This window comes from Ahaetulla prasina, chromosome 2, assembly GCF_028640845.1.
Source record: "Ahaetulla prasina isolate Xishuangbanna chromosome 2, ASM2864084v1, whole genome shotgun sequence".
NCBI classification, from domain to species: domain Eukaryota; kingdom Metazoa; phylum Chordata; class Lepidosauria; order Squamata; family Colubridae; genus Ahaetulla; species Ahaetulla prasina.
Genome location: NC_080540.1, coordinates 80281074 through 80303488, shown reverse-complemented (window position 1 = coordinate 80303488; position 22415 = coordinate 80281074). Strand labels below are relative to the sequence as shown.

The window sequence follows — 22415 nt, the reverse complement described above, 5'->3', positions numbered from 1 at the left end:
ATACTACAATAAAGAAATATATTATTTCACCAGAGAGAACTTTACTATTCAGCCTCAGAATGAGTTATGTATTAATTTTTGAACTACCTGAAGGTAGGCTTCTTGTTTTTTTTTTTTTTTTAAAAACTTCACTACTTTCAGCCCTACTTTAAACATAAATATGCTTGCTTTTCAAGGCTTCCATATTTTCTTACGGAGTATAATATATCATATTTTAACTTTCTAGCGTTATATAATATTGGAGACATGGTTCATGCAGCACGTGGCAAATGGGGAATTAAAGCTAACTGTCCATGTATTAATCGGCAGAACAAATCTGTGTTGCGACCTGCTGTCACAAATGGGATTTCACAGGTATGTGAATTTTCAGTTTGACAATAATTAGGACTTTCCTTAAAAGCATCCCAATGTGCATTATGCATAGTGGAATAAAGTTAGCATATCCATAGCAAGATATACAGTAAATAAATACCCTATATTAATTCGATCATATCTTTTGTAATTTTTTAGATCTCTTATAATGTAGTTGCTGGGAAGATACTCATTTTACATACTTAATTATTCTGAATGACATGGCAAAAGAAGTACAAAACTCTTTAAATTTTAAAATGATAATCTCCTGCTCTGGTGATCTTATCCAATGTTTAGTTACAATAATTCTATCTTTACCTCTTTAAAAAGATTTATTACCAAGCCCATTAAAGCTACAACAAAATTTGTATATAATATGGCTGACCTAATGATAAGCAACTTTCTTTTCACCATTATTACATTGTATCTATTAAAGAGGTACTCAATCCCAAATCATACGATAAAATAATAAAAATGTATATATTGCACTAAAAATCCAATTGGACCCATGCATTTAAAAAGATCTTGTTTAGAAAGTATATAGTTTTGCAGCAGTCAAATAGCAGGTTTCCTGCTGCTTTCCACATCAGTGATTAAGAGAGATTCTGCTCTCTGTCAAACATCACTTCCAAACCAAGCCCGTGGCTTTTTTCAGTTAATGTCTGTTTTTCAAAATGGAAGCGTTTTAGAAGTTGCAACACCTATACATTAGGCTTCTATTCTGATAAGTACTAATTTCCCACATTCAATGGTAAAATCTCATTTTAGATACTTTCAACCGGAACATTTTCTGGGTTGAGTGAATAGAGGTAGAGAGGCAACTTAGACTAGACCAAAGCTATGGTGAAAGAAATGCTTCTGCTGTTTTAGATTGTGTCTGTCAACCTCTACTGCCCCAACTAGATGACAGATTTTTGTTTCTCTTTGCAGCTATCATTTTCAGCTGAACTGCAAAGTGTAATTAGATTTTAGCTCATATCATATGACTTGAAAATGTAGAATTCTTTAATTTCTGGAAAATTTCATCCTGGAAAACATACTTTACCTGTTTATTGGACAATAGGGATATAGTAAGGAAAATTAATCGACGTGGTGGCTCAGGGGCTAAGATGCTGACCTTGTCGATCGAAAGGTCAGCAGTTCAGCGGTTCGAATCCCTAGTGCTGCTGTGTAACGGGGTGAGCTCCCGTTACTTGTCCCAGCTTCTGCCAACCTAACAGTTTGAAAGCATGTAAAAAATGCAAGTAGAAAAAATAGGGACCACCTTTGATGGGAAGATAACAGCATTCCGTGCACCTTTGGCGTTGAGTTATGCCGGCCACATAACCACGGAGACATCTTCGGACAGCGCTGGCACTTCGGCTTTGAAATGGAGATGAGCACCGCCCCCTAGAGTCGGGAACAACTAGCACATGTGCGAGGGGAACCTTTACCTTTTAAGGAAAATTATGAATATAATGCAATGGGTATAACGTTGGCTAGGGAAATGATCAAATAAAGAATCTTGCATTCCGAAGAAAATGGTTCTGGCTACTGAATATTTTAAGGATGGGGTCTTAGTAGTTTGTTAAACTTCCTTTCCATCCTGTATTTGTTTCTGTCGGTTACCAGTCACAGTCCCAAAGATGCTTCTTTCAGGAGGCAACTGGACTTTCTTGTTTTTTTTTCTTTTGAAGACGTTTTGCTTCTCATCCAAGAAGCTTCTGAATTCTTTTAGAGTATCACTACCCAGATGATTCTGAGGACACAGATAAACCTCCAAGTGCTTCAAAGACCCTCTAAAAGGATACAGATTACCAGCTGTCTGCAAGGAATATAAATCCTTCCATTCCCCACTATCCTATCAGAGGTGAAGAAGCTTCTTGGATAAGAAACGAAATAACTTCAAAAAAAACAAAAACCCCAGAAAGTTCAGTTGCCTCCTGAAAAAAACACCTTTGGGACAACCATGACTCGGATGAATTGAGAATCTCTACAGACTTTCAGCATTCACAACTTTAGCCAGAAGTGACTGTTCGTTGAATATTCTGTAAACATATTAAAATATAGATCTGGTTACTTAATATCATTTAATGGTTAATTATCAAATGATATCAGTGAACTTGTAATCATGGTTTTCACAATATGGTAATAGCTATTGCGTTTTGAAATAATTTTATTCTTACTTTAACTAGTATTGGTGTTGGTTTTTATTGATTGGTTAAGGTATTTTTGACTCTTTGCGTGTGATCCTATGTCAGCAGCTGCCCAGTATGAATCCTGGTGTACCAGGTCCTGCAAGTGAAAGCACATTTTCCCGTGCCGCAGGGACAACTGAGAATGAGCCATTGGACACAAATACTCCAAAATCTGAAACTGTAGAAGCCAAAGTAGAGGAGCCCATTAAAGCAGAGCCCACAGCTCCCGGCAACAGTGGGGAAATGAAGCCTAACAAATCACTGTGTCCAGAAGCAAGTCCTTCGTCAGCATTGCATTGGCTTGCAGATTTAGCAACTCAGAAGGCAAAAGAAGAAACAAAAGGTAAGCTGTTGATTAACTGAAAAATTTTAGTTGGTGGCCCAGTGTCTAGTGTGGCAAGGAAGACAATGATCTGAAAAACAAAGAGAGTCGGGGACGTTTCCAAGTAAACTGCTTTTCGAGTCTCAAGTAGTCTTTACCATTTTTTTTACCAGATGGTAAAAAAAAATCAAATTGGCATAGTCTAAAAGAGCAACTGTGGTTGAAGTTTTTGTTCACTTAGGGCTGACTTTGCTGTTTAAAGCAGAGTTTTTCCCTTATTATAATTTATTTGGATTTCTTCGTATGTGTTGTGTGTGTTTAGCATAATTTAGGTATTCAGGCACTGTGTGTTCACTGTTTGAACATGTTTGGTATCTTTATTCTGTATAATTTGCAGATAATGAGAAATTATTACTTTTCTATGACATGTTTGTCAATAATTAATTTCAAGGAAAAGGTAACTGGAATCTTCAGGCTAACTACTGATCTATCAGTCTTCTCAGTCTTAATAGCAAAATATAGGAGATAGGAGTTTATTTTGCTACTAACAGGAGTATACTTTGCTACAATACTCCAAAAGATAGGCTCAAGATATGGAAAGGATCTTGACAGACTTTAACACTGGACCCTATCTAACAAAATGAAATCCAGTGTAGAGAAAAAGTTTTACATTTAGGCAAGAAAAACCAAATGCACAAGTATAGAATAGGTAGTACCTGGCTCAACAGTAGTAACTGTGAGAAGGATCTTGGGAGTCCTAGTGGACAATCACTTAAATATGATCCAGCAATATGCTGCAGCTGCCAAAAAAGCCAACACAGTCCTCAGCTGCATTAATTTACATATTTAATAAAGTTTATTAAATATGTAATCATACAGACTCGATTCAATTCAATTGAATTACGCAGTAATCCAGTTAAGGTATTAGTTTTCTCCTGATGTGCAGGCCACCCAAAAACCAAGTGCTGTTCTGAGTTCAAAAATCTAGATTGAAACAAACCAAAGCTTTGATGGCTCCATTAACAGAGGGATAGAATCAAGATCACGTGAAGTGTTAATACCACTTTATAATGCCTTGGTAAGACCACACTGGAACTGGCATCCAGTTTTGGTCACCATGATATAAAAAGACATTGAGAATCTAGAAAGAGTGCAGAGAAGAGCAACAAAGATGATTAGGGGACTGGAGGCTAAAATATATAAAGAATGGTTGCAGGAACTGGGTATGTCTAGTTTAATGAAAAGAAGGACTATGGGAGACATGATAGCAGTGTTCCAATATCTCAGGGGCTGCCAGAAAGAAGAGAGAGTCAAACTATTCTCCAAAGCACCTGAGGGCAGGACAAGAAGCAATGGGTGGAAACTAATCAAGAAGAGAACCAACCTAGAACTAAGGAGAAATTTCCTGACAGTTAGAACAATTAAACACTGAAATGAGTTGCCTGCAGAAGTTGTGAGTGCTCCAACACTGGAAGTTTTTAAGAAGAGATTGGACAACCATTTATCTAAAATGGTGTAGGGTTTCCTGCTTGAGCAGGGGGTTGGACTAGAAGACCTCCAAGGTCCCTTCCAATTCTGATATTATGTTATATGCCTGATTTCATCAGATACATAGAATGGCTTATTAATCAACAATTATAACTGCATTGTGTTTGGTGAGGCCTGAGATTGCCTGAAAACATGAGATGTTAAGTGATTTCCTTGCTGAACGATACAGTATAGTCTGTTTTACATGTAACCTGCTACATAAACCTATTTTCCTCTCCTTCCTCCCTCTCCACCATCATCCCAATATAGATCGCAGATACAGTTATTAATGCTATTCTTGCATTTTTAATGAGTAATTGTACTCAACCTCTATTATACTGCTATTGAAGTACTTCTGTTTTTAAAATTGTTCTTTTTTTTATATGCTGTCCTTTATGGTTTTTCAGAAGCAGGTTCTTTGAGATCAGTACTCAATAAAGAATCTCCATCGCCTTTTGGTTTGGATTCCTTTAACTCCAACACAAAAGCCTCACCTTTAACTCCAAAGCTTTTTAATAGTCTCTTGCTGGGTCCAGTTGCCTCAAGCAACAAGACAGAAGGTTCCAGTCTTCGTGATTTGCTTAACTCTGGACCTGGAAAGCTGCCTCAGACCTCACTTGATTCAGGGATTCCTTTCCCTCCTGTTTTTTCTGGAGCTTCCACAGTAAGGAACACTTTTTTTTTAAACTGCCTAGTTAGGTAGATTAAAAAGTGGTTGTCTAACTTAAAGGAATGAGGTGTTAGAAGTAGAATACTTGATCATGGAAAAATAGATGCAAGTGAGAATACCATGAACTAAAACAATATGAGAGAATAAAATTAATTGAAATAGGCATTGGACCACAATGGGTGGGACTCTATGAAATAGATGACTGCTAGAAGGGTTACCATTCCTTCATCTTACCTCTGTCCAACCTCCAAAGCAGTCCCATTGGACCAGGCAGGCCCATTTGAAGAGCATAGCTTGAATGCAGTAAGGCTTTGGCCCAGTCAACTCACAGAAACATAATGTATTGGGTATTCCTTTAAAGACATTACACAGATTCATGACTGGCAGTCTTCGAATATGGGTATATTATATTTTAAGTCCATAGATCAGGGGTATCATACTCGACTGGATCGTGATGTATCACAATATTTTTGCCTTTGCGGAGCCGGGGTGGGCATGGCAATTTGACGGGTCTGCAGTATATGATAAATACGTTTAACTTAAAGGATACTATTAGTACAATATTCATTTGTGCCATTAGAGAATGTAATTAACATATCCAAGGGGTTAGAGTTTTTCCTTTCTGCCAGCTGTTCATTTTTCTCTAAGTGTTTATTTGGTTGAAAGTGATTCAACCAAACACTTTCTCTAAGTGTTTATTTGGTTTATTCCTTAATTTAGCAGAGTACTTAGGTGGTTATGTGAATTCTGTTTTCTAGGGGGCCAAGAGTAAAGCCAGTTTGCCAAACTTCCTTGATCATATAATTGCATCAGTAGTGGAAAATAAGAAAATGTCTGATGCTGCCAAGCGAGCAAGCAGTGTAGCTGATACCCCTAAAGAAGTAAAAGAAATGGTAATGGGTTTAAATGTGCTAGACCCACATACTTCTCATTCTTGGCTTTGTGATGGAAGACTTTTATGTCTTCATGACCCCAGCAACAAGAACAACTGGAAGATCTTCAGAGAATGTTGGAAACAAGGACAGGTAAATTTTTAAAAAGTCAGATCATCTTTTATATTGTAAAAATGTATGTATTATTCTTAAGACAAACGTAACTGCTGTGAAAATACTGTTAACTAGGAAATACACAGTAAAGGCGTAGAAATTTGAATCTGAACAGAATATAATATCTTAAGAAGTCAAGTCTTTGCTTAGAGTCAAACCATAATTAGAAAATGCCAAATACACAATGCAACTGTCAGAAATTAGACTATTCATAGTTTTCAAAATAGTTGAAAAACATGTACAATTAGTAATTTTACTTTTTAATTAAACTATACAGATAAATATGTACTTTCATTAATTGTACACTAAGCAGCAGTGGTTCTTAACATAGAAACTTAACTGGCTTAGTTTTGTAAATATGCATAACTCTTCGTTTGAGTCAAAAAAAGAGATATAAACATAAACTGAGCAGTTATGTTAACTGGGTTTTATTTAATCATTACTTAAAGCTGTCCTTCATGATAATTGTTTTTCACTCTGTTGCAGTGAGGTGTGTTTTAACCAGCTTTGTTTCAATGACTTTTACTGGATTATTTCTATTATGTACATTTATTCATTTCCAGCTATCTTTTTAAGAAATCTTATATATTAGAATAATTCCTTATCTATTTTATTTATCCTTCTGCAGCCTGTTCTAGTTTCTGGTGTTCATAAGAAACTGAAGCCTGAACTTTGGAAACCAGATGCATTTAGCCAAGAATTTGGAGATCAGGATGTAGATCTGGTCAATTGTAGAAATTGTGCCATAATCTCAGATGTTAAAGTGCGTGACTTCTGGGATGGCTTTGAAATCATTTCTAGTAAGTGGAGTCTGATAGATGAGATCATGTTCTGACTTCCATTCTCTTTTGTGAATTCCTACACGTTGTGAAAAATGTGCTGACTTTCTCAGTTTAGCTTTTTTTTTTAAAGTATATTTGCACAGAACAAATTATTGTACCAATGCAGTTTTCCTAAGGGCTTTTTGTTAATAATACACACTTTTTAATTATAATATGAAGATGTGTTCTTCCACCTTACCTGCTCTTTTATGTTAATGTCCTTCTTTACATTTTAGATGTTGAAAAAGTTGATTTAATTTGTGGTAATGATTAGATTTTTTTGTATTATTATGTACTCAGTTTTTGTAGTATTTTGTCATTGGGTCCAATACCAAATCTTATATACATTATATTGCTCACAGTTCCCACATAAAGATAATCACACTAATATATGATTATTCAAACAGAACAATCAGACAATGTTTTCATCAACATCAGGCATTTTGATGAACATATAATCTGGCATCATACGTTATGCATCATACAAAATATTCTATCAAGTGCCCGAGAGCGCTATAAAAGATTTGGCTTGTCCAATATAAACTAATCAATAAATGCTAAATTGTTTTGAATCTAACATTTTTCTGATTTGTTACTTCGGCTGTATAATTGCAAATCTAAATTGTCACTCTTGTACTTCGTAAAAAAAAAAGGGAGAACAGAACTCATAAGCTATATTCCTCAACATTTTATTAAATTATGTAATAAAATGCAAAAATACAAAAGCAACTAGGAAGATACTGTGGAGAGGAGAAGGGGAAAGAAAAGTGAGGAAGGAGGGGATTGCATATTATTCTATAATTCAATAAAATGTTGAGGAATAAGCTGCATGTAATTACTTCTTTGCAGAACGACTAAGGGCAGACGATGGGCAGCCTATGGTACTGAAGTTAAAAGATTGGCCTCCAGGAGAGGATTTTAGGGATATGATGCCTACAAGGTAAGTTACTTCTGTTGGATGATTGAAGACAAAGGTTGCTTATTTGGGTATTGTATTGTTAATTTTTTTATATGCTTGTGTCTAATATTATATTTGCCTATTTCAGGTTCGCAGATTTAATGGAGAATCTTCCGCTTCCAGAATATACTAAAAGAGATGGAAGACTGAATCTGGCATCTAGGTTGCCAAGTTACTTTGTGCGGCCTGATCTAGGCCCCAAAATGTACAATGCATATGGTGCGTGATTTAAAAGTTGTGTTTTGATGCCTATTAATGGTCCTAAAAGTGAAAATATTTGGAGCGAGATATGACTATGAATAAATAAGCAACAAAATTTGATAGAAACATTTGTTTAGAATTTATTTTTTAAGATTAAAAATTAATGCAAAAATGAAAACATGCATACTAGTTAAAGAAATTTGTTAAGAATACATAACTTTCAAATTGAAGTATGATGGGCTTGTGTACCAATTATTTTCTATATTAGATTGCAGTATCTCTTCTAATATCCAAAGAGCCAAATTTTCACTGTGATTTAGGTGTTTTGACAATGACATCATTAAATTATGTCATTTACATACATTTATATAATTAGCATAACTGATACGGTATAAATAATACAATTGTTCCACACCAATTTCTTCATTCTTTTTGAGAATTGTTGAGATACTCAACAATTTTTTCCCAACATCACATTTCAGTGATAACAGTTTTTCTTCATTTAGCCTTTTGCAGCCATATAGTGCAACAGGGAAAACCAAACCAATATGTACACTTAGTATATCATCTCTGCAATTGAATTTTTGGCTTCATCTGTTTTTGTCCTAAACATCTCTTTATATTGTGGCTATTCTTGGAACTTTTAAGCCTAGGAAAGCAAAGCCTATTACTACTTTGGCTTCTTCTCTTCTTTGCATTGAATTAACACTAGTTGCTGCCATATCCTTAGTTGTTTTAATAATGAGAGCCCAACTAACTTCTGCACTTCTTCTTTCATCTTTAGTAAGAGATTTCTTATGTATTCCTTTCCTCCATGACATACTTGAGATTATGAATGTTTCTTCCAGCAATTTTACTTCTAATTTCTTTTCAGCAATTTTAATCCCAACTTCTTCTCCAAGTTAAATATAAGGTGATAGTATAAAAAATGGTGTATTCCTTTCCCAATTTTGATATTTATTTCCTTCATTTTCCTTTTCAACTGTTGCTTCCTTTCACCATAGAAATTTTTCATTAGACAGGTGAGATGGCCCAGTACATCCATGTTTTAAGGTCTATAAACATTTAAGATATACATCATGAAAAGCCTTTGTATAATCAATAAAGCAAAAATAGATATATTTTGGGAACTTACTTACCTTTTGCATTATTTATTGGATGTTAGCAATATGATCTTAGATGCCCCTGGCTTTTCTGAACCCAGTTTGTACATCAGGTAGTTCTTGTTTCAAATACGTTGAAGTCTAAATTGCAGAGTCTTGAGCATTATCTTCCAAAGATATGGAATATGTTCAATTATTCTGTAGCTTGATCATTATCTAGGATTGCTTTTTTTGATATTTGGAATTTGAATCTACTTTTTCTAGTCCTTTGACTACTGTTATGTTTTTTGTACAGGCTTACAAAATATGTACTGTACCTCTTCAACTGAATCATCTGGTAAGATTTTAAACAGTTCTGCTGATATTTCACCAACTCCTGCAACTTTATTTTTAGCAATATTTTCTTGGACTCATCTACTTCCAGAACATCTGACTGATTCAATGATCATATACATGTCATTTTTGGGGACCTGTTTTGTGTACTTCTATTGTACATTTATACAATATCTTTTTGATATCCTTTTGCCTTTTTGGACATTTTTATATCATCTTCACACAGGAAGATCTCTTGATTTCTGTAATTTTCTTAATTCCTTGGCCCTTTCAGTTTGATTGTTAACCTCAACTTCTTTGTCTTGCTTATTTAAATACAACTCCTTGTCTCAATCGGCTGTTATTTGGAAATGTTTAGAATGGCAAATTTTCCTCTGTCTATATTAACTTCTGAGCTCTGCCTTTTTTCAGTTATTTTTTAGTATGTCAGATAGTTTGCTTTCTTTTGCTTTTGGGATATTGTTGTTTGCTTCATCTTTAATGATGTCATCGATTTCAGTCTAGAATTCTCTAGACACTCTATCAGTTAATTCACTAAATATATTCTTTACCTTTGTCATATCATCATGTGAAGAATTGCTGAGTTCTTGTTAATCTGATGGCTTTATTTGTTTTTCTTAAAGTTTAATTTTGCAAATAATTGTGATGTACCCTGCAGTCAGCAGCAAATCTTGTTTTTGCTGACTAAATATAGAGTTTTCATCAATCTTTGCTTACTGTGTATATAATCAATTTGTTTTTTGTGTTGCCATCTGGTGATGTCCATTTACAGTGGTTTGAAGATTGTTGGGAGAGAGTGAGAGACATTTGACAGCACTCCTTCCTGCTTCATTTCATATTGTAGGATCATTTTTTCCTTTATTCCAAAAGCTTTTTTTTTTAACTTTCAGTATTATTATTCCAGTCTTCTGTAATTAACATGAGATCTTTTTTTTTGGTGGTGTTGACAAGACAATGCAAGTTGGCCAAATAATTGTTCACTTTTCTCTGCGTCAAGGATCGGAGTGTAGATTTGGATCAGTGTAGTGCTAGTTAGCTTGCTAATTTAATATTAGTTGAAGTCTGCCGTTTTTGGATTATATTCAAGCAGTGACATTCTTTGGTTAATAATGATAGCTATTTTATTTCTTCTATGATGTCTTTGTTAGCAGTAGAAGATTGTATGCACTCTAATGGGAAGTGATCCATTCCAGATCCATTTCATTTTGCACATTTCCAGAATATCAGTGTTCTATTGTGGTATTTCAGCTCTGATTGCATCAAGGTTCATGGCTCTGACATTCCACATTGCAGTGATATGCATGTTTTCAGCTTCAAACTTCCCCCCCCCCTCCAGGCACATCAGCAGCTACATGTCATTTCATGTAGTTTATCTCTTGGCTGTTGGGTGACTCTTGCATGAGTGCAGATTCCCCACAGTTTAATTCATAGCATTGTTTGGGATGCAAAAGCCCCTTCAGCATAAAGGGAATTATCTATGAAGCAACAAGGAGTTGTTATTCCATAATAGGGAAGTTAGTTAAGCAGGGCTGCTATACACAGATAAAAATACTAATACCAGTAGGATAAAGATTATTTGTCTGTTGCTTTGTTCATAGGACTAATAACGGCAGAAGACCGAAGAGTTGGTACAACTAATTTACATTTAGATGTATCAGATGCAGTTAATGTTATGGTGTATGTTGGAATTCCTATTGGGGATGGTGCCCATGATGATGGTAAGCTTTTTTCCAAGCTGATTTTTTTTTTCAGGGATTAACTTGAATTTCTGTTTGTTTTATTTTTGTTTGTTTCTTTGTTGCTCTTTCTGCTTATAATACTTGTGAACAAAAATCATCAGAGGAACAATGGGAGAAACAAACAACTATCGAGTCATGAGTGAGTTTTTAATTTTGTATAGATATATCAACTTCTTTAAGCAATGCCCCCGTTGATAACCTATGAGGAACATTATGAAAAGTAAAATGTGTTTTTGCAGTACTAACTGAGCAAGGCAATGCATGAACAGAATGCCTAACCATACATGAACAAGAATGGCTTTGTGAGTTTTTCCTGGGGTAGATAGCCAGGCATGCTCTTGAGCTTATAAAAAATACATTCTCTTAAGACAATTAAGTTATACATGAGGTAATTGGTGTTTTTTTATCAGAAGGAAATACAGTTACAGATTTTTCCTGGCACTCGCCTATAGTATGATGATGTATACCAAAATTGCTTATTTCTTGCAAATCTTAGTAAAAAAGCTATATATGTTATTGAATTGGATTTCAGAGGTGTTAAAAACCATAGATGAAGGGGATGCCGATGATGTTACAAAACAGCGAATCCATGAAGCAAAGGAGAAGCCAGGGGCACTGTGGCACATTTATGCTGCTAAGGATGCTGAAAAAATCAGGGAGCTTCTTCGGAAGGTAAGGAATTTCACGTAGAGAATTTACCACAGGTTTTGCTTTTCCAAATAATTTATTTTAAATTTCTGAGATTTACCTAACTCTTAAATTTACCTTTATGAAACTAATATTGGCATCTGGTCATACATTCAGCAATTTTAGTTGTGAAAATTGGATTCCCTCCCCTCCCCCCACCATTGCTGTAGAACTGTTTAAACAAGGCTAATATTCCACTAATGAGATAATTTGCAAGTAGGAGGTGATCCTTCAGCTATCCAGTAGATCTATAACAATTGAATCTCAATACATTTGCACTAGGTTGGTGAAGAACAGGGGCAAGAAAATCCTCCTGATCATGATCCAATCCATGACCAAAGCTGGTATCTGGACCAGATCCTTCGTAAGCGTCTGTATGAGGAATATGGAGTACAAGGTTGGGCAATTGTGCAGTTCCTGGGAGATGCTGTATTTATTCCTGCAGGGGCTCCACATCAGGTGAGTGGAATTTTGGGCCACCCTGCAGAACACTGGGTTTTTAAAAAGTTACACCTGTAGCAATTTCAAGGTATTGGTGACCACCTTTAAAGCGCTCCATGGCTTAGGACTGGGATATTTACGGGACCGTCTACTGCCATCTTCTATCTCCCAGCGACCGGTGCGTTCTCACAGAGAGGGACTCCTTAGGGTGCCGTCAGCCAAGCAATGTCGACTGGCGGCTCCCAGGGGAAGGGCCTTCTCTGTGGGGGCTCCTACCCTGTGGAACGAACTTCCCCCTGGACTTCGACAACTACCCGACCTCCGGACCTTTCGCCGCGAACTTAAAACTTATTTATTCCGTCTCGCTGGACTGGCTTGAATTTTTTAAATTTTTAACTGATTTTATGGGTTTAAATTTTTATTAATTTTACAGGGTCGATATTGTATTTTAAAATGGGGCCAAATTGAATAAGTTTTTTAATGTTTGTTTTTAATATTGTATGTGTTGTTTTTGTGTTTTATTGTGGCTGTAAACCGCCCTGAGTCCTTCGGGAGAAGGGCGGTATACAAATTAAATTATTATTATTATTATTATTATTATTATTATTATTATTATTATTATTATTATTATTATTATTATTATTATTATTTTATGAACATATGAACAAAATTTGGCACTTGGCAACCCATCCACGTTTATCTCCTCTCCTCTACTGTTTTGACTGCCCTTTATTCACCTCCACTCGGGTGAAATCCAGCAGGTTCTGACAGGTTCTGGAGAACTGGTAGTGGAAATTTTGAGCAGTTCAGAGAACCAGCAAATAGACCACCTCTGGCTGGCCCCAGAGTGGGGTGGGAGTGGAGATTTTGCAGTATCCTTCCCCTGCCATGCTCACCAAGCCACAGCCATAGAATCGATAGTAAAAAAAATTGAATTTCACCAGTGGCTCTTCTGTCAGCTGACCTTTGTTTGTCTTCTGCTGCTGCTGGCCTGAGATCCATATACCAGAGACAAGGGTGCAGCCCACTCCAAGCGCAATGGAAACTCATCTGCAGAAGGGAGTTGTAAGGCCAGCCCGGAGAGGAGGCAGTGGGATGGGCCAACAGAGCACGCATGGCAGAGGTACCGGTGAGCAGCTCCCTGGGCAAAGATGGCAGCTATTGACATTGTGCAAGACCTTGCAAAACCTTGCCACCTTGCCTGACAGTCACCCCTTCACGCAGGGAGCTGCCACCTTACTTCCTCTGCCAGTTTGGCCCAGGGAGCTCTGTTTGGCAGACAAATTCACCACGCGCTCCTCGGACTACCCTCATGTCTGGCACCTGGATCACAGGCCAGCAGCAAGAGGGTGGAAGGTGGTATCAGAGTACAGGCAGTCAAGAGGACAGAAATAGATAGGGGTGAGACAGATGGGGAAATTGAAGCAGAGGTGAGGGCAGTGAACCTCATCTACTGAAGGGAGCACATCAGGCCTGGCTGGGGAGGAGGCACCAGGATGGCAGGAGAAGCGTGAAGTGCTTATCTAATGACAGCATATTTCTCATCTAATATTCACAATCAGGACTACTAGAACTGCCATCACTAATCCACACAGTCACAATGTTTTGCCTAAGGACTGCTTTGCTTAACTATGGAAATTCTGGTCCCAATTAGTATTAAGAGAGAACTATTTGTATCCAGTAATTAATACATAGTTCTGGCTTATTCATTCAGCGACTGTTCAGAGTTAGGATGATGAACGAAGGGTATTTATGACCTGTGACTGAAGTTATGGAGATTGTAGTACCCATGTATGTAATTGAAATTTGAGTGCTTGGCGACCTGTTCGCACTTAACAGTCATGTGATCACCATTTGCAATCTTCCCTGATGGCTTCCCCAGAAAGTCAGTGTGGAAGCTGGCAGGGAAGGCTGCAAGTTGGGCTGGTGGAAAAAGGTCTGTGCTGAAATCCAAACAGGATTTTCAGCAATGGAGGATTTTTAGCTCCAGGGTGGAGTGGCAGGTATCAACTCACAAGATTGCTTAACAAGCACAACCAGGAGTTACAGGATTGCAATAATCGATTGCAGTAAGTGGCTATGTGTCATCTCACTTAACGATTGTTTCGTTCAACAACTGAGATTCTGGTCCCAATTGTGATTGTAAGTCTAAGATTGTAATACGTTGTTTTAATGGATTTTTTTCATGAGTATCATAAATTGTCCATGAGAACTGCTAAATTCATCTATTTAGATTTCTTATACCAAATCCAGTGGTGAATATGTTGGATTCTTAGCATTATGGGGTTGTACACTACCAATTATAATAAGTTTTTTAATGGATGTTTTATTTGTATTTATATGTATGTTTTTATCTGGTTGTGAACCGCCCTGAGTCCCTAGGGAGATAGGGCGGTATAAAAATATGAAAAATAAATAAATAAAATAAATAAATAATTGTTTTTCTTGTTTATTCAGGTTCATAATTTGTATAGCTGCATTAAAGTGGCAGAAGATTTTGTATCTCCAGAACATGTGAAACACTGCTTCCGTCTGACTCAAGAATTCAGGCACCTATCTAATACTCACACAAACCATGAGGATAAGCTGCAGGTAAATGTTTGCAAATCTTCTGGTAAAACCTCTGATGAATAACATGTTTCTAAGAAGGAAGGAATACCATTTGCAAAAAATAAATTGTACTACTAAATTTTTTTATTGAAAAAGGAGGTATTTTATGGCCATATTAACTGAATGAAATTCTAAGACATAGTTATATCAGTTTCAGGTTTATTTCAGATGAATTTATACAATTTGTTGGCTTCTCATAATAGTCTTTCTGATTAAAGGTTCTACATAGAGATTATTGAGAGTATTGGAGAGAGTAGTATTGAGAGTATTGCACAGAGTACTGGAGACTTAAAAACACAATATTCTTGGATCTTCACATATCCTATATTTATTTATATTAGTTATAGGGAAGAAACTCCTATCCATCCTTAGTTCCCTTAAGATAGAAACAGTGGTAAACTATTTAGAGGTTTGGTGTTTGCAAGATGAATGGAGTTGCAAAATCTTATTCAGAAATGCCAGGGGTTAAAGGTTTAGGTTGCAGTTCTTTAAATTTCCTAATAAAAAATGAATACAACAATTTTTGAGTTACTTTTTAAAAAAAGTACATTACTATTGATGTATTGTTGTTGAACATCACAATTCCATGTATATGTATGTGGAAATTAAAGCAATTCAACTTGTTTAGCATGCCTTTTATAAAGATCTTATATTCTTATGCAGAATATTATCAACAAATTGCATATGAATATTAAAGAGGAAATCAGCTAACCATTTGCACATAAGCTTTCTACTAGATAGCTCCATCACTTTAGTTGATGTTCTGTCCTTATACATGTTCAAACTTTATAGGCAATTGATAAAGAACTCTGATAATTAGTAACAAAAGAGATGGAAACACTTCTTTATGGTCTTATTCTTCATTACATTCATTCATTACATTCTCTTTGCAGGTGAAGAACATTATCTACCATGCAGTCAAAGATGCTGTTGGCACACTGAAAGCTCATGAATCCAAACTGGCTAGATCTTAGGAATGGATGATTCCAACCCCCTCCCTCCCCCGGAATTGTTTTGTTTTGTTTTGTTTTTGCTCACAGTATAGAAAGGGGATGCACGTGGCTGCCTCTGAAGGACTCTGAAACCTCTCACTAAGAGATGCCATGGCATTCATTACACTCTCCAGCCACTGCCTATATGCTGCCTCAGTCTTGAATATCTAATAGATGGTCACAATAATCTACAGAATTCCTGAAGAATGAAGGGTGCCGAGTCCCTTTCTGGTGGCCTTTTGCAAATTGAAATTGTATGGAAACCAGGTGGTGTTCCTGCATATGATGAATAGAAAAATGTGTGACTCTTTTTTCATACCTAATTAGTCTTTCCAGTAAGTTAGGAAGAATGATGCAAGGTTGGACATTTTATTGAAGACCTAAATAGCTAGCTCTGAATGATTATACACGCCAGCATCCTGGCTGCAAGAACATGAACATGAGATCTCCTGTCTGTGACATAGCTAAGGAAAAAAGAAATTGTTCTTCATGCTCCCTTTAAGAGTTCTTTATACACTGTAGAAATGCAGAAACACAGAGAGAAACCACTGATTTTCCCAGAGGGCTCCAGGATTTTTTAAAAAAATGTGTATTTAGTGAAAAACTAGGTTTGTAGTGAAACAGTATTTCATGAAAGTAGATATTTTTAGAATTTGAAATACCACAACAGTTCCTGGACTACAAGGAAAGGCACATTGTGTTTAGTCTTCCTTTCAATAAAACTTTTCCAGAAATTATTCTTAGAAATAATTCCCAATAGCACAATTGGCCTGAGGAGAGCTAAAAATAATTTTACTTCCAATACAAAGATATAAAGGGGGGAAAAGAACTTTTATGTTTTGGAGGTGTTGTACACCTCTCCCTAAACTGGTAAATACCAGTTGTCAGTTTTAGATTGGGACTACTGCTTCCCAGAAATAATTTTCAATATCAGCTTTGTCCAGAAATATTTTCAGTAAAATGTTCCTGCTTGATAGAGTTGTATTCAGAATTGTCACCATTGAACTGATGGATTCCATTGTTTTACTGTTCATTGGGACTGTATCTACCTTCTATCCAGCTGTACTGTAGTGCCACCTGCAGGCCTGTTAATATGTTCACGGTTATTTCATTTTTTAAAAAATAAAAGTCATTTACTGTAGACTTGTCTTTGACCTATATTGTACCTATACTGGAAATTCATGGGGAGATACAGAAGTAGGAAAAGCAAGCATGTCTGTCTCCCCTCACCTCCAAGCTTTTGAATAGATATTTTTTCTTTTCTATTCTCTTTCCTACCCTCAAATCTCTGTGAGCTACATACATACATGCTTTTGAGAAAGGCAACTCTGAAGTCTGGTACATTGTTTTCCTTCCAAGTCCTTCGTAATCAGGGACTGACTTTTTAGGGAGCAGGCAAACCTGCAACTTGATTGAAATAGTCAGGTACTCAAGCCTTGTTTGTATTTCTGTGGACATCTTCCACTGCACCGCATTACACTTGACTCAAAACACTTTCAAAATCTCAATAAACGGTAAAAGCTGTTCACAGAGCTCAGGAAAAAACAAGGATGCAAAAAAGTTGCATGTTTGCATCTTTATAGCACTGTATCTCAATTCATATGTGTACTTTCTTTGCATAATTTATTTGAAGTGCAAATTTGGTTTAAAGTTTCCCGAAAGTATTCTGCATCTAATTGTAGCTAGAATTCTTTAAATTTGTGAAATTGGTAACTTACATGATATCTGTTCCTAATGTCTCAGGCTTGAAGGCTGATACAGCCATATCTAGGTTTCAGTGCTTTTCTTTTTTTAAATTATTTCCTTTTTTGTTAAACATTTTTTTCCAGAAGCCTAAATCTATCAAGGGTACAAAGCCTTTGTGTTAAAACTAATTTTCAGATCTCTAATCTTATGGAAGAAGAAAGGTTGTAAACATGCATGACCTTATTTCAGGTCCATAATTAACACTACTATGAATCATTATAGTGCCATACTAATTATAAAGCACTATTTTCATCAGTAAACTTTGATAAGAATACTTCATTATTAAATTTTATTAAGGGACACCACCTTTTCAAATAACATGATTTTCTGCCTCAAAATTATTTGGACAAAATAATTGTACAGTTTCTGTGAAAGGATTCCCTACTCATCACTACCCTCAGAATAAGCTTGTTTCAAATCCAATTTTGAAATATCCTGGTTTGAATAATAGTTATTATGTCTTCAGGATGGGACTGACTATTACTAGAGTTTCACAATCTGAGTCTTTAATGACACGCACTGCTGAAAACCTTTGGTATGATTAAGAGATCTTCAGAAGTTCTTCCAAATGTTTAATGTGACAAAGATATATTACTATGTGTACTACTGGAGAAGGATTTTTAAGCATTAAACTCAAAAGGCCAATGTGGAAACCTGAAAGAAGTGAGATCCTGGATTATACCAAATGACACATTGCTGCTGTTTGCTATAGTGGCTAGTGCTACTTTAATAATATAGACAGGCAAATTATGTACAGTCAGATCCAGAAATATTGGGACATCGACACAATTCTAACATCTTTGGCTCTATACACCACCACAATGAAGTTGGAATGAAACAAACACAATGTGCTTTAACTGCAGACTGTCAGCTTTAATTTGAGGGTATGTACATCCAACTCAGGTGAATGGTGTAGGACTGACAGCAGTTTGCATATGTGCCTCCCACTTCTTAAGGGACGTAATGGGACAGAATAATAATCAAATCAAACTTTCCCTTCTTAATACTTGGTTGCAAATCCTTTGCAGTCAATCACAGCCTGAAGTCTAGAACGCATAGACTTGTTGTGCCTCGTCTGCTTTCCCCGCAGCCGGGCCCGTCTTATCTGCTTCCGAATGCTGAGGAATGTCCTAGTATGCCTCCAGCCCCCAGCCCTGGCTCCATGCCCAGGCAAACGGAGCAACTAGACCCCTCCCCCTTCCCCACAGCATGTGAGCCTGAGGAAGGTCAATTACCAACAGCTGCAGACTGGAGTGACTCTCGCTTCAGGAGAATTGATAGGCAGCGTCAACAGAAGGAAGGGAGGGGCAGGCCTGGATAAATGCTGAGTCATGGAGCCACACCCCATGGCCTATATAAAGGATCTGCTTTCTGGCATTCTCTGAGTCAGGCAAAGTCTACCTTATCTTGCTGAAGTCACTTTCTGGTCTCCTGCCTGCCTTGAGGACTTTGCTAGGACTTTGGCAGAGCTGCAGAGGCACGCCTGATTCGGATTTCCCTGACCCAGCCATCAGTGGAGGAGTGGGACACGACAAGACATCACCAGATGCTGGGTTTCATCCCTGGTGATGCTCTGCCAGGGCTCTACTGCAACTGTCCAGTTCCTGCTTGTTCTTGGGGCATTTTCCCTTCAGTTTTGTCTTCAGCAAGTGAAATGCATGTTCAATGGGATTCAGGTGAGGTGATTGACTTGGCCATTGCATAACATTCCACTTCTGTCCCTTCAGAAACTCTTTGGTTGCTTTTGCAGTATGCTTTGGGTCATTGTCCATCTGCACTGTGAAGCGCCGTCCAATGAGTTTTGCGGCATTTGGCTGAATGTGAACAGATAATATTGCTCGAAACACTTCAGAATTCATCCTTCTGTTTTTGTCAGCAATCACATCATCAATAAATACAAGAGAACCAGTTCCATTAGTAGCCATACATGCCTACGCCATGACACTACCACCACCATGCTTCACTGATGAGGTGCTATGCTTAGGATCATGAGCAGTTCCTTTCCTTCTCCATACTCTTCTCTTCCCATCACTCTGGTACAAGTTGATCTTGGTCTCATCTGTCCATAGGATCTTGTTCCAGAACTGTGAAGGCTTTGTTAGATGTTGTTTGGCAAACTCCAATCTGGCTTTCCTGTTTTTGAGGCTCACCAATGGTTTACATCTTGTGGTGAACCCTCTGTATTCACTGTGGTGAAGTCTTCTCTTGATTGTTGACTTTGACACACATACACCTACCTTCTGGAGAGTATTCTTGATCTGGCCAACTGTTGTGAAGGATATTTTCTTCACCAGAGAAAGAATTCTTCGGTCATCCACCACAGTTATTTTCCGTGGTCTCCCGGGTCTTTTGGTGTTGCTGAGCTCACCAGTGCATTCTTTCTTTTTGAGAATGTTCCAGACAGTTGTTTTGGCCACGCCTAATGTTCTTGCTATCTCTCTCTGATGGGTTTGTTTTGTTTCTTCAGCCTAATGATGTCTTGCTTCACTGATAGTGACAGCTCTTTGGATCTCATCTTGAGAGTTGACAGCAACAGATTCCAAATGCAAATAGCACACTTAACATGAACTCTGGGCCTTTTATCTGCACATTGTAATTGAGGTAATGAGGGAATATCACACACCTGGCCATGGAGCAGCTGAGAAGCCAACTGTCCCGTTACCTTTGGTCCCTTAACAAGTGGGAGGCACATATGCAAATTGCTATCAGTCCTACACCGTTCACCTGAGTTGGATGTACATACCCTCAAATTAAAGCTAACAGTCTGCAGTGAAACCACATTGTGTTTGTTTTATTCCAACTCCATTGTGGTGGTGTATAGAGCCAAAGATGTTAGAATTGTGTCGATGTCCCAATATTTCTGTACCTGACTGTATATTCTGCACCTTGAAGGGGTGTGTCCTAGGCAGTCTGGTGAAGTTTATGAAAGTTCACATTGCAGTGTTTCCTATAGATTAGATGTATTCGAATAGATCCTATTGTTTGAGAATTCTCTGGAGATGTCAATATCACCTTCAGCTAAAACTCCTTTAAAAGATCTGAAAAGCCGGGTGTGTTTCCATCCTTCTCCAATATTCCTTCCTCAAAATGAAAGACATCCATTCTTTCACTCCCACCCTCTAGGGTTTAATTTACAATTATTTTTTTCTTGTTTCCCTTATACAAAACTATTCTAATTTGTCTTAATTTTCTTTAAATTGTGATTTCCAGAATTGTACACAGTTTTTAGATGGTAATCTGAATAATACAGAATAGAATAGCTATCTCCTTTTTCAAAAAATAAAATTTAATGTAAACCAAAGAGTACAGAAAAAGAAAAAAAAGAAAAAAGTTAAAAAAATAATTCCCCCTTCACCACGAGATAAACTATTTAAATAAACCTATTATATTTCTTTTTAACAACCTTAATCTTTAGTCCCTTCAAATAATGTCCTATAACTTGATTACTTTTCTTTTGTTCCTACTCACAAATTTAAAAGCTTTAACAAGCCTCTTCGGTTATCTGAAATACCCAAAAATTATCCAGATTACTCTCTTGATTTGTTATTTGTATCTCCTTTTTAATTAAGACATCAGTCATTTCTTTTTGTAGGTCCAGTGTAGTATAATTTGCAAAAATATTGTAGCCTGTCATTTTGAAATCTGTGTTCAGATCAGTCTCAATCTTGTCAGATAATACTCGTCCCATTTCCATAACATCCTTTAAATACATTATTATGTTAGTTATGTTACAATTATGTTACAGTTCTTCCATCAAGGCGTGCATTCTTAAAATTAACTTCTGGGTCCAAAACCTCAAAGTTCCTTTCAGGGTTGCTGGCATCTTCTCTCCTGCAAGAAGTTTGATTATGGTTCTGGTTCTACCACTTAAAGCAGAAAGTGTGTGAAACCAACACTGAAAAAAATATATTAAGATAGCTGCAAGGAAAATCTGTTCATACCTGTTCCAATGCTTTTTTTATTCTTGTTTTATACACACACATACATATATATATACACACACACACATATATAAAACACATTGCAGAATGTTGCATTAGTTGACACTCCTAGTCCCTCCTATTATTCCCTTCCTATGATTCTCTTAATCTCACTGTATGTACTACAGTTGATCATCTTTCTACTCTTCCATTTTTGCTGGCACAATTCAGATGTGGCAAGAGTGTGAACAGTAAAATATGCTATGAGATAGTCCCCATCCCCTCTATGAATATGTTGTACTCCAACCATAAGAAGAGTAGAAACCCATGCTCCAGTAATTCGGAGTGGGGGGGGAGGGCAATAGCTAGGCCAGATGTTATTGTTTTTCCGATTACTGGCCTGTCAACAAAAATAGTTTCAAATACTGCAAGATTGACAGCCCCAGCTCACTATACAGTACTCTTTGTGCTAGTGTGTGCGCACGCCGCGGCGTTTCTTTCTCTTTAGAAAAGGGGAAACCCTCGTGAAAAGGTGTGTTAATCCCTCTGGGGATTAAAGGGGCTTTTATCCTACGGCGAATGTTGCCGTGCTTGGGGTGAACCTTTCCCAAGTCCCGTAGCCACCCAGGTCTCGTAAGCTTTCCCATGCCGGGGCCGAAGGAGGGCTTAACGTGCTCCCCTCGCACCGCTTTGCTCTTCTAGGGCGGACCCCGGTCTATAAGCCAGCAAGGAGTCTCGTTTGACGCAATGCCGGCCGGCCCACCCAATTCA

General features: G+C 37.2%; 1 protein-coding gene across 5 annotated transcripts in view; it reads left to right on the top strand.

Moving 5' to 3' along the window:
- The window catches only part of KDM3B (lysine demethylase 3B), a 50014-nt gene extending 32893 nt beyond the window's left edge, over window positions 1-17121 (top strand). For 2 of the 5 annotated variants that reach the window (XM_058167381.1, XM_058167386.1), the window contains 13 exons: window positions 227-354; window positions 2592-2871; window positions 4785-5041; window positions 5806-6072; window positions 6722-6893; window positions 7764-7854; window positions 7961-8091; window positions 9472-9513; window positions 11108-11227; window positions 11781-11920; window positions 12218-12394; window positions 14834-14968; window positions 15880-17121. In XM_058167381.1, coding sequence (XP_058023364.1) covers window positions 227-354; window positions 2592-2871; window positions 4785-5041; window positions 5806-6072; window positions 6722-6893; window positions 7764-7854; window positions 7961-8091; window positions 9472-9513; window positions 11108-11227; window positions 11781-11920; window positions 12218-12394; window positions 14834-14968; window positions 15880-15960 — 2021 coding nt within the window. In that variant the 3' untranslated portion in view covers window positions 15961-17121. The remainder of the gene's footprint in view (window positions 1-226; window positions 355-2591; window positions 2872-4784; window positions 5042-5805; window positions 6073-6721; window positions 6894-7763; window positions 7855-7960; window positions 8092-9471; window positions 9514-11107; window positions 11228-11780; window positions 11921-12217; window positions 12395-14833; window positions 14969-15879) is intronic. The other 3 variants (XM_058167382.1, XM_058167384.1, XM_058167383.1) reach the window with 3 other exon arrangements.
- Window positions 17122-22415: the final 5294 nt, after the last annotated feature.